Source organism: Salvelinus alpinus, chromosome 17 (genome assembly GCF_045679555.1).
Source record: "Salvelinus alpinus chromosome 17, SLU_Salpinus.1, whole genome shotgun sequence".
Lineage (NCBI taxonomy): Eukaryota > Metazoa > Chordata > Actinopteri > Salmoniformes > Salmonidae > Salvelinus > Salvelinus alpinus.
Genome location: NC_092102.1, coordinates 23,613,008 through 23,628,169, shown reverse-complemented (window position 1 = coordinate 23,628,169; position 15,162 = coordinate 23,613,008). Strand labels below are relative to the sequence as shown.

The following is a 15,162-nucleotide window of genomic DNA, read 5'->3' as shown; positions in this document are numbered from 1 at the left end:
GGGCGTGAATCATGGTCACATCAGGGTTGGGCAACTGGTGGCCCACATTTTTTGAAGGAACGCGGATACATTTCCAATAAGGTTGCCCCCGTTTAGGAACTCAGTCGGGGTCTCAACTTACTGTTGAGGGTTAGAATTGTAGAATACAATAGGTGCAATTTCGAAATTTGGTTGTGCTTCAGCAGGTTTTCCAGGAGCACCAACCAGGATGACAAAGCCAAAGGGGAGCGCTGGCTGGGTGAGAGCAGGGGTTGCTGGGAGAATGCTGGGGAGAGGGGACTGAAGTCGTGATTGGTAACAGTCCCTGTTGAGTAGAGCTGGCTAACAGCTGCTTCTTATATGGCATGGCCTGCTATAAATGTGACGAAAGGACAGTCTGTTGACATTTAGTAAAGGCCACCAGACTCAGGAAAGACACTTCTGTGATGACAATATGTCATGTGTCGCTTGGTTGTTTAAGTAACTGCTTCATGCAGACAGAGATTGAGGTGACCACCAGTGTGAGAGAGAGGTGAGTGTTGTCGTGACAGACACAAAGTGTGGTGAGTGTGATCCATGCAGCGCTTCACATGCAGAGGCAGCAAGCATACGTTACCAGGGTGACCCAGCGAGCTACAGTGCTAGAGGGATAAGACTCATGTCAATACAGTCAGTGTCCCTGAGAGCAGAACAGCGGATGGATGGTCAAATGTCACATTTCTGACTACACAGGAAGGCAGACAGAGTGGACAGAGCAAAGATCTTTAAACAGATCATCTCCAAGTGCAGAGAGAAAGGATCAAACCAATATGTTCACTATGACAACATTACAACAGGCTTTTCCACTCAAAAAGCAACCACACTCCAAGATAAAGCCGATGCTGAGTGAGTTGCAGCATATGCAGTAGCCAAACGTAATCTCTAAATCAAATAGAAAATATTAGAGATCATTTCATAACACCGCAAGATAGGATAAGACCCATATATTAATATTGGAACAACATGTTAACATCATTACAAATGTCCTCTAGCCTATGTCAGCAGCATATTCAGTAGAGTGGGCTTGTTTTCAAATCTCCACTCTTATTTTCAAGTCCTAATACCAGCAGACAGAAGGGGGCGTACAATACATTGAGTCTGATAGATCAGCTGAGACTGAATAATGGTCTTAATATCCAATGCATTTCCAACTCAATGATAGACCTGGCCTCCACAAATCACCCGACCTCAACCCAATTGAGATGGTTTGGGATGAGTTGGACCGCAGAGTGAAGGAAAAGCAGCCATCAAGTGCTCAGCATAATGTGGGAACTCCTTCAAGACTGTTGGAAAAGCATTCCAGGTGACTGCCCCATGAAGCTGGTGGAGAGAATGCCAAGAGTGTGCAAAGCTGTCATCAAGGCAAACAGTGGCTACCTTGAAGAATCTAAAATATATTTGGATTTATTTAACACTTTTTTGGTTACTACATGGATTCCATATGTGTTATTTCATAGCTTTAATGTCTTCACTATTATTCTACAATGTAGAAAATAGTAAAAAATAAAGAAAAACCCTTTAATGAGTAGGTGTGTACAAACTTTTGACTGGTACTGTATGTAAAACATTTTAAAATCAAGCTTGGTTCTTAGAACCGGGGTTACATCAGTGACCGCGAGACGCGGATGTAATAAAACAGAGCGGTTTGTGTTTTCTTCCTACAAATGTGTCTCTATCCTTTGAACCGTTTAAGCTACAAAAGCTCAGGAACACGTCTTCTGTTTCCCTCTAAAATGCCCACAAGCTGCGCAGGACTCATTAGAACAGAGGAGACAAGACCAGGCACTAAATCTGAATAGGGGAAAAATAACAATCAATGATGTTCTTCTCTAAACTGAAGATTATAGATTATTAACTTCCCAATACTTTTCTGATGAATTTCAGTCATTTCAAACCATACTTCCTTCAGATTGAAATACTGTCAAAAGTACTCAAGATTTTTAAGACTGTAATAGCCCCAATTAAAAAGTAAACATTGGCCGTTGATTAATTTTTGACATTTCTCACCTTTTTTTTTTTATTATATCAAAATGGGGTCGCGGGCCAAAACAGTTTGGGAACCCCTGGTTTACAGGCAGTATGCTGTCGACGACAGGTCAGAGAGCGAACACACAGGTCTTGCATACAGGTTTAATGATAAACATAATGCAAGCCTAAAGGTAATGAATGAAATACTGATGCCGTTGTAAGAGAAACCCCTAGACCCCCCTAGCCTAGCTTCTCTGTGCCAGTCAACCACAATTGTGCCCGAGTGTCAGTCATGCCACAGCGGGGTAGCCGACAGCTGGCAGGAGAATACCCACACACGGTGTGCCAGGTTGGATCACACCCTGTGGGAGGAGGTGCCTGCTGGGCCTCTATTCTGCTAGTTATGGAGTCACCGAAGCAGGGCCATGAGACAGGGCTGGGGGTTAGGGGAGCTTACAGGGCACCCAGGACATGTGTTGGCCCCTCCTCTCTGACTTGACACAAAGCAGAGGCTCCAGATGCGCGTGTGTGAGTGAGTGAGTGAGTGAATGAGTGAGTGAGTGAGTGAGTGAGTGAGTGAGTGAGTGAGTGAGTGAGTGAGTGAGTGAGTGAGTGAGTGAGTGAGTGAGTGAGTGAGTGAGTGAGTGAGTGAGAGAGAGAGAGAGGTAGTATCTCACTGACAGAGGCCGGTCACAGCTTGAGCTGAGAGAGAGGAGGAGAAACTAAAAAAAAAAAATATGATCAGGCAGAGGGAAAACAAAACGCCACCTGCTTTTCTGGAGATGCGGAGAGAGCCCTGGAGAGAGAAAGACAGACTGAGTGGCTGAGTCTGGCCTTGTGTGAACTGCACTAAACAAAGACCACAGCGCAGAAGAAAACACTTGAAAATAAAAAGCCTCTGTGGAAATAAACCACAAGCCTCTGCGACTTCAATTCTACTGCAGTTTTGTCGGTTTGGGATTTGACAACTTGTTTCTTCCTGCTTCCCCTATGTGTTTTTGGCCTAAATTAAGGATCTCTTGTTCTTGGTTTCTCTCGGTCTCCCTCTCTTTCCCTCCCTCTCTTTCTGCTGCAGGGACATGGCACAACCACACACAAAGGAGCATGCCGTCTCGCATCTGTGACACACGTCAACTGTTTTGTCATCAAAAGCTTTTTAAAGAGATTTACTCCATACTGTTAGATGCGGGCTACTTCAGAAGAACATGTTCTATATTATTATTCTCCATCCTAGTGGTGTGGCCATTGCTGTTCGTTCCATGGCTGTGAGTCTGACAACATATGATCGTATTAGCCATGGCTGGCCTCTCTGTGCCGGAGCAGAGCAGAGCGGAGGGTGAGCAGCATGAATCAGACCTACCCTGAGCCGCCTCCTTCCCTCCACACTAGCCAACTGCACACAGAGGTCCATGTGAGACGGCAAACCAACAGACGTTCTCATGCTAACATAAAGGAAAGCCACACACACACGTCCTGGTCATACAAAGGGCAGAGTTGACTGATGGGCAGCTACAATCAAGACAAGGATAAGTACATTATGTAAGTCAAGTGTGTGTGTTAGTGTGTAGGTATCCCTGGAGAGAACATTCAATATGAACCCAGTATGAACAGACAGTCATAGATTCCACAAAGGTACAGTACATTACAAATGTGTCTTTCTCCTAGTCTAGACTCAAACTGAAGTTTTTCTGTGCCCTTTGAAATGCTCAAAAGAACACTAACCAGGAACATGTGGAGATCAGTCCTAATCTCTGCCCTGTTGTGATACCAGTCATACTCACTCACACTAGAATTTTCCAGTTCCGGAAGAGAAGAAACTTGTGTAGGGCTACTGGCTGAGATGCTAACACGGAGCGACCTCTGGTTAGTGACGCACTCGCGCAGCGCGAAGGCTAGGCGGGGTTACGTCACTCTCCCCCCCCGAGGGGGCGGGGGATGGAGGGGCAAGGCGCTGTTGCGGCCACAGGTTGCCGGCATCGCTACACGCGACTACTCGCAGTACACACACAGAATTGTAAATCTCCGTTTCTCATTCAGTGCACACATATCAAGAGAAAAAGACACAGGTACGAGGCAAGATCATCTCAAATGAAGATAGTCAAGATGCACATCTCTGCTTTCTCCAGCATCTCGCTCTCTCTCCCCCACTGGTCTCAAGGAAGGACAACAGGAAGAGTAGCCGCTGCTTTTGCAACAGCTAATGAGGATCCTAACAAAATACCAAATACCAAGCAGCAGCTGATTCTAGAGCACAAAACCAAACATATACTACATGTGATTATGCTTCCAAGAGAATGAACAGAAAAGCAACCTGCCTATCACATGGACAGATACCCTCCTCAGTCTCAAGCATCTAATATCCGTATGGCAGTGGAGAAAGGAATGATGAGGGAGATAGGAGCGAGAAAAGGGGCTAGTGTCGAATGTGATGTGTGGCAATAGACAGATGTACACAAGGGCTGAGCTGAAGCCAGTGTGAACGCTAGCAGTGTGTCCGCGGCAAGCAAGACCTCCCCTCCTCAGACAAGCTGGCCACTCCGATAAGGCAGCAGTCTTTTAAAAAAATACATCACATTGCCATTCAATATTAGGTCTCATACCTGGTGTGAAACACAGCCTGACTGAAATTTCACACGGGTCTCTTTTTAGGTTCTCTGGTATTATTTTCAGGACACTGTAGGTCTACTGCAAGCAGTGTGTATATTAGTGTGTCTTTAAGTCGGTGCCACTGCCATCTCATTCGCTCTCTATAGAGTGTAAAGCTGGGGAGCTGGCTGCGTGACGGTGACTGTGTCTGTGTTCATATCTACAGCAGTAAGCCAACCATCTGAAGGTACATTCTGTTAGACAGGTGACCTATATTGGAGACCGAGGACTGTTAGACATGCAGCATTGAAATACTTCATCATGAGCAGCACGTACCTTGCAAATACCACCACTATCAGACAGAAGGGTTTTTCTATAGAAAACATTGTTTTTAAAATAGGAGCCAGAGAACAACAATAAGCAAGGAATGATGACTAAGTGTTATATTTTAGTCCCCAGATCAATATTAACAGACAAATCTAGGTTATCTAGGTCAGTCTGGGTGAGAGGGGCTGTGGCACAATCAAGCTTCCATGGATGTGGAAAAGGAGTTAATTGAATGCAGACCATTCCATTGACCATATTGGCACACATTCAACAAATCTGGATATTCGTAACAGGGCCACAACGTGGTTACTTAAGTCCAATTTGGATATATGTGGCTGTTATCGCTGCAAAACATTTAGAAGCTGTCCCTTTTCAGGTTTAAAAGAAGTGATTGCTAAATGCTAACTCCTGTTCGTATAAGCTGGTAGCATAGTTAGCATTCAGAAATTGGTGGTGGTAGTCAAAGTCGTTTTTAACTGTAATGCAGCTGATTGGTGACGATGACATGAACAAGTGTTGGGGCAATGAGGAGTTTCGGGATCTTTCCCACATGCGTTTTCACGGCAGTTCCATTGTTTTGGTCGAGTTTGTTTGACCTCTTTACCGCATCTATGATGAATCGCTTTTCCTTATTGGGGCACTATTGGAATATCATCAAAGTGGCAAGCCCATTGGAGACGTTAACACTGAGCGCGTTGCTGTATCAAAGCTGAATAAACATTAGAGCTGGGCAGCACGGGGCCATGAGGACAGAGAGAGGGGGCTGTTGGAGCGGTGTCCAGGCTGAGCTACGGTGCTTCCCTGAGGGAGAGAGCCTGCACTTAAAGGCCCTCCTCTATAAATCCATGCCCATGCCCACAACTGCCCCTACCATCTCTAGCTAGCTAACTTCGGGGCCGTGTTCCACTGGGTCAGTCAGCGCTGCTGCATGACCAATCAGCCGTGGCACGGTTACCATGACAATGTCCCGCCTCTCCCTTGCTCTCTTCCATAGTGGTACAGACTCACATGCAGAAAAACAGAGAGAGGGAGATAGACACACACACACACTCAGCAGAGAGCACACTCTGCCTGACATTGATGTAAAGAGACAGGTACACAGAGAAGCTCCCTCTCCTTGTAAGACGTTTCTATGGTTCTAACAACACAACTGAGATGGTAGGAACTGGAAGGCTCCGTGGGGGGACCCAGAGAGAGATCCCCAGTCACATGATGCCATCACAATAACCACCAATGTGACCACTGCCAGAGCATCCATCCATGTTTCTGATTTACAGTGTATTCATTACAGCTTATCCATTATTTAGTTCTGCTGTGGCCAGGTATTGGACCCGATACTACTGTATTCCAAAACCAACAGAGAAGCTAACCTCCACAGATGGCAACTGGTCAGTCTGTCAACTAAACCACATATAAAAATGTTTGCATTAAGAAGAGCATTAATTATACTTGTTTGATGGTCTCAACACCATGATGCAGTTTTTGATAAAACATATTCTGCATGTCGCTTTAAGACACCCAAAACTAAGACGCTTAAATTAGCACTGAGGAAATGTGACAATTTCAAAGAGTTTAATTTCAAGATGTTTTCCACAAAACACAAGCTTTGAACTCTCAACACTCCAGTGATGGTGTTAGCCTCAATTTGCTGTGAATGTGACATTGCCTCTGTCATTAGGCTAGATTGAATGTTAATGGTGCTTCTACACATACAGCAGGATGTAAATGACCCTCGACAAACAAGAGCATGTACATGTCTAGTGCACAAAGTAAAATGTAAACAGCAACACCAAGGAACAGGCACAGGTCAGAAATGACTCAGGACACACAGCACCTACGTCACTAAAATCTCATCGTAACGATGGATAAACATGCATCCATTCCAAGGTTCTGTCCTAGGGCTGTGCGGTGACCGTATCACCTCAGCAAAATGCCACATGACTGTTAAGCCACGGTAATCTCCTTTTATGCACTCTGGACATGCTTTGGTAGTACCCGACTTGCTAACTACCATCAGGTCCGAATGGCCTGGTCCTCAGGGCTCTATTGTCCCTCCATCAGGTCCTAATGGCCTGGTCCTCAGGGCTCTATTGTCCCTCCATCAGGTCCTAATGGCCTGGTCCACAGGGCTCTATTGTCCCTCCATCAGGTCCTAATGGCCTGGTACTCAGGGCTCTATTGTCCCTCCATCAGGTCCTAATGGCCTGGTCCTCAGGGCTCTATTGTCCCTCCATCAGGTCCTAATGGCCTGGTCCTCAGGGCTCTATTGTCCCTCCATCAGGTCCTAATGGCCTGGTCCTCAGGGTTCTATTGTCCCTCCATCAGGTCCTAATGGCCTGGTACTCAGGGTTCTATTGTCCCTCTAACCACTCTGACATCAATGCAAATGCAATGGGAAATCACATCATAAGGCCTAAAATACCTCTAAAACTCACCTTAGTGTGATGATCAGTTTGAATAAAGAAGTTCAACAGCAGGTTGAAACAGTGTAAAACATGGTTGTGGTGGATGTTGTTTCAAAGCCCAACACAACAACAGCGCTTTCTAAGGTGATGATTCATTCAAAACACCCAGTGCTTATGCATTTGAGCAGAGAGCATTAGAGATGATGCATGCTAATGCATAGACTTATGAGCCCAAGCCCGAAATACAATTCTACTGCATATTACGCAGGGCAGGAAAACATAAAACAAAACTGATTTAAGGTGTCTTTGGTACATACTTAAAGAAATTTGAGTAATCTCCTTTGAGTGTGGACTGTATTATCATGCATACTGGCTGGACTGGTTACCTTATGCTACGCTGTAAAATGTCTATCCATGAGTCTGGGAGAGAACATATAGCCCGAGGCCATGCTGTTGGTTCATTGATTGTGCAGTGCGGTTTACAGTTAGCCTACAATTATTGAATTCGTATTTGATTTTGTTCAGCCTAGTAATAGTGATTTTTAAAAATATTTTCCTAATCAAATTGGGTGACACATTCCCATTAGCTATATAGAATATCTCACCACCATGTGTTTCCATCTCCACCTGTCTCTCTCCTTTATTCCGTTCTCCAGCGTGCAGGGGGGCTGTCAACAGTTTAGCGAAATATGGTTTTGTTGAGAAAACATGTTAATATCGATGTTCCCCAACAGATTTCACCTGGTTTCCCAAATGAAGCACTGGTTAGCTGCAGGAACAAGGTTGGAGCCCCCATGGCATAGAGTTTGGGCAGAATATCCCGTGTCTTGCAGAGAGAGAGAGAGAAGGCTCCTCAAACAGTGGTTGATGTGTGGAGTGAAATAAATGGTGTTATATTTCATTCTCAGCTGCTCATATTAAAACAGGCTCCGTTATAAAACCAAAGTAGCCTACCGGCATCATTGAAAAAAGGACTCGCAGGAAAGCGTGCGGCCTCCATTCACTATTCAAGTGAATGCAGGTGACATGTCTTTTCCCCCCTGCCCATTTGATAAAGGGCCATTCTAAATCAAATAATGGATTTATTGTGATGGTGTATATTCAATTGTTTTTTTAAATGTAGATGTTCCAAAGACGCATCAGCGGCTTGTACGTGTGGAGACCTGGAGATGCTAAACGTGTTTATGTTAATTAACGGCAATTACCATGACACTGGCAGTCTTTTGCCTGACAATAATCGGCTGACAAGATGTCATGACCGCCACATCCCTATTCTGTCCCCAGGGGATTCATTCATATTCATGACTAATGAGGATGATCCCAAAGAGACGTACATCAAAGTTCTTCAACGTCATGTGACTGTGTAAACAGAAAAACGGACTATAGAACAACAGCAGCAACAGTAATAACATCGCAAATTCACCTTTAACAATTACTTCTCAGTAACCAGAAGGCAGGGGTGAAAGTAGAATGAATGTATTCCCAGTATGGACCTCAAAAATGTTTTATGGGCCTAATCATATAATTACAAATACTGTATAATATTTGTATGATCTCTGTGGGCCTAGTTGTATAGATGTATCATTTAAAATGTATTACCTTTTATCGTGGCATAACATCATGACCGGTTGGGTTTTTCATCTGTTTGTCAAACATTCACTTCAGAAGGCTCCTTTACTAGGCTACCCGCGCACGTTCATCCACTCACAACATATTTCCAGCCTCCAAACAGTGGTGAATGGAAAGAGACATCTGTTACACAAAACACCATCAATTGTAAGGACATTTAGCGATTGTCATTAGGCCATCATTTATGCTGTCGGCCACTGCTGTCGGACACTCATCTCTGCCTTGGCAAAATGTCAGTGTTCTGGTCGAACTACAATGCATTTTGGAGTGTAGGATATACAGTACCATTCAAAGTTTGGACACACCTACTCATTCAAGGGTTTGTCTTCATTTTTACTATTTTCTACATTGTAGAATAATAGTGAAGACATCAAAACTATGAAATAACACATATGGAATCATGTAATAACCAAAAAAAGTGTTATTTTATATTTGATATTCTTCAAACTAGACACCCTTTGCCTTTGACAGCTTTGCACACTTGCACATTCTCTCAACCAGCTTCATGAGGTAGTCAGCTGGAATGCATTTCAATTAACAGGTGTGCCTTGTTAAAAGTTAGATTTGTGGAATTTCTTGCCTTCTTAATGCGTTTGAGCCAATCAGTTGTGTTGTGACAAGGGGTGGTAGACAGAAGATAGCCCTATTTTGTAAAAGACCAAGTCCATATTATGGAAAGAACAGCTCAAATAAGCAAAGAGAAACGACAGTCCATCATTACTTTAAGACATGGTCAGTCAATATGGAAAATTTCAAGAACTTTGAAAGTTTCTTCAAGTGCAGTCGCAAAAACCATCAAGCACTATGATGAAACTCGCTCTCATGAGGACTGCCACAGGAAAGGAAGACCCAGAGTTACCTCTGCTGCAGAGGATAAGTTCATTAGAGTTACCAACCTCAGAAATTGCAGCCCAAATAAATGCTTCACAGATTTCAAGTAACAGACACATCTCAACATCAACTGTTCAGAGGAGACTGTGAATCAGGCCTTCATGGTCGAATTGCTGCAAAGATACCACTACTAGAGAACACCAATAATAAGAAGAGACTTGCTTGGGCCAAGAAACACGAGAAATGGACATTAGACCGGTGCAAATCTGTCCTTTAGCCTGATGAGTCCAAATTTGATATTTTGGGTTCCTACCGCCGTGTTTTGAGAGACGCAGAGTAGGTGAACGGATGATCTCTGCATGTGTGGTTCCCACCGTCAAACATGGAGGAGGAGGTGTGATGGTGTAGGGGTGCTTTGCTGGTGACATTGTCAAGGCACACTTACCCAGCATGGCTACCACAGCATTCTGCAGCGATACGCCATTCCATTTGGTTTGCACTTAGTGGGACTATCATTTGTTTTTCAACAGTACAATGACCCAAAACACACCTTCAGGCTGTGTAGGGGCTATTTGACCAAGGAGAGTGATGGAGTGCTGCATCAGATGACCTGGCCTCCCCAATCACCCAACCCAATTGAGATGGTTTGGGATGAGTTGGACCGCAGAGTGAAGGAAAAGCAGCCAACAAGTGCTCAGCATATGTGGGAACTCCTTCAAGACTGTTGGAAAGCATTCCCCCATGAAGCTGGTTGAGAGAATGCCAAGAGTGTGCAAAGCTGTCTTCAAGACAAAGGGTGGCTACTTTGAAGAATCTAAAATCTAAAATATATTTTGATATGTTTAACTCTTTTTGGGTTACTACATGATTCCATGGGTTATGTCGTAGTTTTGATGTCTTCACTATTATACAATGTAGAAAATAGTAAAAATAAAGAAAAACCCTTGAATGAGTAGGTGTGTCCGAACTTTTGACTGGTACTGTAAATCAAATCCACCCGTTTTCAAATCCATTTGCTCATTGTTCATGCCTTTGACATGCGGTAATGATCAAAATTATTGTAATAGCCTACAATTTGTTGACATTTTTGTTTAATTATCGTGACAGGCTCATGTTTTACCGGTACGGCATACCCCCACTATTTATTTTGCCGGGACACCGTACCGCCTTACCCCTGCCAGAAGGTGAAATTATCTAGAGAAAGAACCCCAAGAAATCAAAAGAAATGTGCCCAGAAAAAGTAAAAGAGTCAGTGTCCAGTTCTCTTATCTTTGAAACAGACCGGCAGTGCAAGCTCAGCATCAAACCCAAGCATCAAACCCAAGCATGGCGAACAGCTTGTGTGCATACTTTGGAAGCAGGAAAGAGCATAATAGGGCAGTCTGTCTGTCTGTCTGTCTGGGTACACACCTTGGCATTAATATGTAGGTCAAAGGGCCCACAGCGTTTCAACTCTTTGTGCTCTACAGAGGAGCTCTAGGAGGGAAGATAATGAGGCAATGGTATTTCACTCACATACAGGCAATGAATGACAGTCAGTTGCAAAAATTTATCAAAATAAATTAACAGAAATATGAACAAAGTTGAGTTAATGAATGAACAGGTGTTTATGAACAGGCATAGTAGTGAAGAGAAATGACACGAAATGTGATGGCAATGGATCAAAGAAATACATTAACATGGCTGCAAACTGGGAGTCTAATACACTCAAATGTCTCTGAAGTACTATTGGTAAGTACTACAGTGATGGTAAACTTATGGCTATGATTTAATTTGTTCCATTGCCTCATAATGGGTAATTTCTTCCCAAATGGTAAAGATACTGAGATCACAGACAGGACAGGTTAAAGACTGAAGGTGCTTCTGGTGGTTGTGCAGTTAGCAGTCTCTACACACCATGCCTGGTTTTAACACATTACAACATAAACAGATCAATCAAGACACATTCACTTGGCTGGCGTCTAGTCACTTCAACACAAATATTAGTGCATTTGAACTCATGCTGCAATGCAGTTAATGTGTATGGTCTTGCACTGAAAAAAACAAGCTATGCCATACTGTATTCTACAAAATGCAATTCTCAAAGAAAGGCAAATGGTTTCGGCAAACCACAGACAGAGCGAGTCGAGTAAGACTGTCCACATTGTACTTAGTTAAAAATCAATGCTATAGAAAGGAGCTCAGCGAGGTCAAAAGTGTAAATGAATGATGAGCTGTATAGGCCAGATCTCGCTCTTTAAAACTGCATGTGACTAACAGGAACAGGAAGTAACACTAGAGTTCACTGACTAGTTAGTGAGTTGTGAAACGTTAACTGCACAGACCTGTTCCTTCCTTCTCATACACAGATCAGATTGATTAAAAAAACAAAGCATTGCTACTCTGAGCAGAGGAAGACTGATTCATTGAGGCGTGGGAAAGGGGAACATGGATAGTGAAAAGGGAGCTACAGGTAGTAGGGGGAAGTCAGACCTGCTCGTTGAGTTTGGGGTGTGAGGGGCCTTGGTGAATGAGTAGCCTGACGATCCTTTGGTCCCCCTTCCATGCGGCCAGGTGCAGAGGGTAGCAGCCCTTATTGTCAGCGATGTTGGTCAAGGCCTCGTTACGTAGCAGCGCCTCCACTACCTCACTGCGGATGGGACAAAGGGGGTCAGAAGAGTTGTACATGTTCATTATGTAGGTGATGTTGACAGTAAACTGTGTTAACCACATAATTATAGCATTTCAGGGATCAACATTAATGCTTGTCCTCTTGCCAGGGGCAAGTAAAACACATTGTTGGACAAGCAGATTATAGATTTAAGTTGTCCAAATTAACATGAAAAAAACGTGGATGCGATGTGTTGCACACTGTCCTCCCAATCTCTGCAGAGTGCATCGGCAAATAATTGTTGTAGGCCTGCATTGACAGGCACGACCGGTCTTTCAATCATGCAGTCACAAGATGCATTTTTTTTTATTAAAGCGAGCCTGGGTGGGTAAAATAATTATAAACATCAAACAAACATATTGCGTAGTTTGGCTGGTTATCTTGCTGGTTATCTATTTAGGTATTAGCATGTATTCATCTTATTGTCATATCCAACATCCGAAACAACTTTCCACAGTCATTTGTGTACAACCACAAATGGCCGTCACACAGTTGATACGGGTGTGCAGATTAAACTAATGCTGCATAGTCCGGTTGTAAAACACTCAAAACTGGGTGAAATAATTCTGACACCATTGGAAAGCTGGGATTTTCCTCTATTCAATACTGGCCATGCAATTCTGACATCGTAAAAAATAAATAATCTTAGAATAGCCTATTTGACAAGTAACTCATATGCTGTCAAGATCTCCCCTGAAAATGTCATATTCTAGCTATACAAAACAGGTAAACAGGTCTTAGTTAGCTACCTTACTTTAAAGTCACCCACCTCAGCCATTTGATACCTTGTTCATTGAATGATGGAATTACTTTATAAAGACAAAAAAAAGTATTGGGTTGTAACTGTAATGTTGCAGGGTGGCCAACCATCCTCCAGGAGAGGTACTGGGTGTGCAGGCTTTTGCTCCAGCCCTGCACTAACACATTGTAAAGAATCATCTGCTTAAGAGTCCCTTGATAAGCTGACTCGGGTATGTTTAAGCAGGGTTGGATCAAAAGCCTGCAGACCCAGTAGCTCTCCAGATGAAGGGTTGACAACATACATTTTATACAGTAGCCTATCAGCACAGTATTTTACTTTGTGGGGTGGCTTGCTCAAGGCCACAACGGCAGGAGATATAATAAATGGGATCAGAGACCAACAGCCTTGCATTGTCAATACCAGTGATAATAATGAATTGTAATTTGGGAAGTGGTTCCTTGCTGAAACAAACTTTTCAGTCACCGTTTTGGCCCATGGTGTTACAGATTTGTTTTAAATTGTTGGACAAGTGAGATTTCAGACAAGTAAAAAAAAAAAAAAATCTGTCCTACTTGCCCATGGACAAGTGAAAAAAAAAAGCAAATGTCAAGCCCTGCATTTCACACAGGGTGGCCCCAACTCACATCAATGGCAATCAATCTAAACTCCCATGACAAAAGAACAGGACTCGCTATAGACCGACCTGTGTCCATTTAGGGCAGCATGGTGTAGAGGAGTGTATCCAGTGCTGTCCACACAGTTTACATTAGGACCCCTCCAGATACTGTGGAGAGAAAGAGGGAACATTAGATCATGTAACAAAGGTCACTGTATAATTCAGGTGAGGGAAGAGCTTAATTACTCCTTTCAGGAACGGGGAGTTTTTCAGGATAAAAATAATTCCAAAACGGAGCTAAGCAAAGGCAAAATCCTAGAGGGAAACCTTGTTCAGTCTGCTTTCCACCAGACACTGGGAGATGAATTCACCTATCAGCAGGACAAGAACCTAAAACACGAAGCCAAATCTACACTGGAGTTGCTTATCAATAAGACAGTGAATGTTCCTGAGTGTCCGAGTTGCAGTTTTGACTCATGGCAAGACTTGAAAATGGTTATCTTGCAATGATCGACAACCAATTTGACAGAGCATGAATAACTTTTTAAAGAATGGGGAAATATTGTACATTCCAGTTGTGCAAAGTTCGTAGAGACTTACCCAGAAAGACTCACAGCTGTAATCACTGCATAAGGTGATTCTAACATGCATTGACTCAGGAGTGTGACTGCTTATGTAAATTAGATATTGTCTACCACTGCTAGAAGAAGAGATCTCAGTGACTTTGAAAGAGGGGTCTTTAAGGAGCATAGGGGGTATAAAGTGTGTGTGTGTGTGTGTGTGTGTGTGTGTGTGTGTCAGTCACCAGATCAACCCAATTAAACACTTAAGAGAGATTCTGGAGCAGCGCCTGAGACAGCATTTTCCTCCACCATCAACAAAACACCAAATGATGGAATTTCTCATGGAAGAATGGGGTAGCATCCCTCCAGTAGAGTTCCCAGACACTTGTAGAATCTATGCCACGGTGCATTGAAGCTGTTCTGGCGGCCCAATGCCCTATTAAGACACTATGTTAGTGTTTCCTATATTTTTCCAGTTACCTGTACGATCCACAATGTTATCTCCCTGCTGAATGAGATCTGAGTGTATTCCCACACAGCCAGAGGGAGGGCCTATACAGGGCTAGGAATACTAGGTGGGTCAGTCCCAGCCCCAAGCTGTATTGTTGTGTACCATGGTTCACAGCCTAGCTCAGCCCAGTCCAGCTCAAACCCAGGTGGGAGGCGTTTCCTAAGGAATTCTACCACAGGACTGAGGGAGAGGGAAAGGAATGAGGAAGCATGGGCCAAGCCAGCAGCACTAGGCAGTGGAGGAGGGATGTACACACAAACACTAACACAGCAGGAGGGCAGCAAGGTTGGTGTCACAGGTCAGTGTCCACAAAGCC

At 43.7% G+C, this 15,162-nt stretch overlaps 1 protein-coding gene across 10 annotated transcripts in view; it reads right to left on the bottom strand.

Moving 5' to 3' along the window:
* LOC139542554 (ankyrin repeat and SAM domain-containing protein 1A-like) overlaps positions 1-15,162 on the bottom strand; it is a 109,508-nt gene that overhangs the window by 67,820 nt on the left and 26,526 nt on the right. For 9 of the 10 annotated variants that reach the window (XM_071348125.1, XM_071348126.1, XM_071348122.1 and 6 more), the window contains exons 2-4: positions 13,860-13,940; positions 12,237-12,393; positions 11,175-11,240 (exon numbers count right to left, since the gene is read on the bottom strand). In XM_071348125.1, the coding sequence (XP_071204226.1) occupies positions 11,175-11,240; positions 12,237-12,393; positions 13,860-13,940 (304 nt within the window). The remainder of the gene's footprint in view (positions 1-11,174; positions 11,241-12,236; positions 12,394-13,859; positions 13,941-15,162) is intronic. The other variant, XM_071348129.1, reaches the window with a different exon arrangement.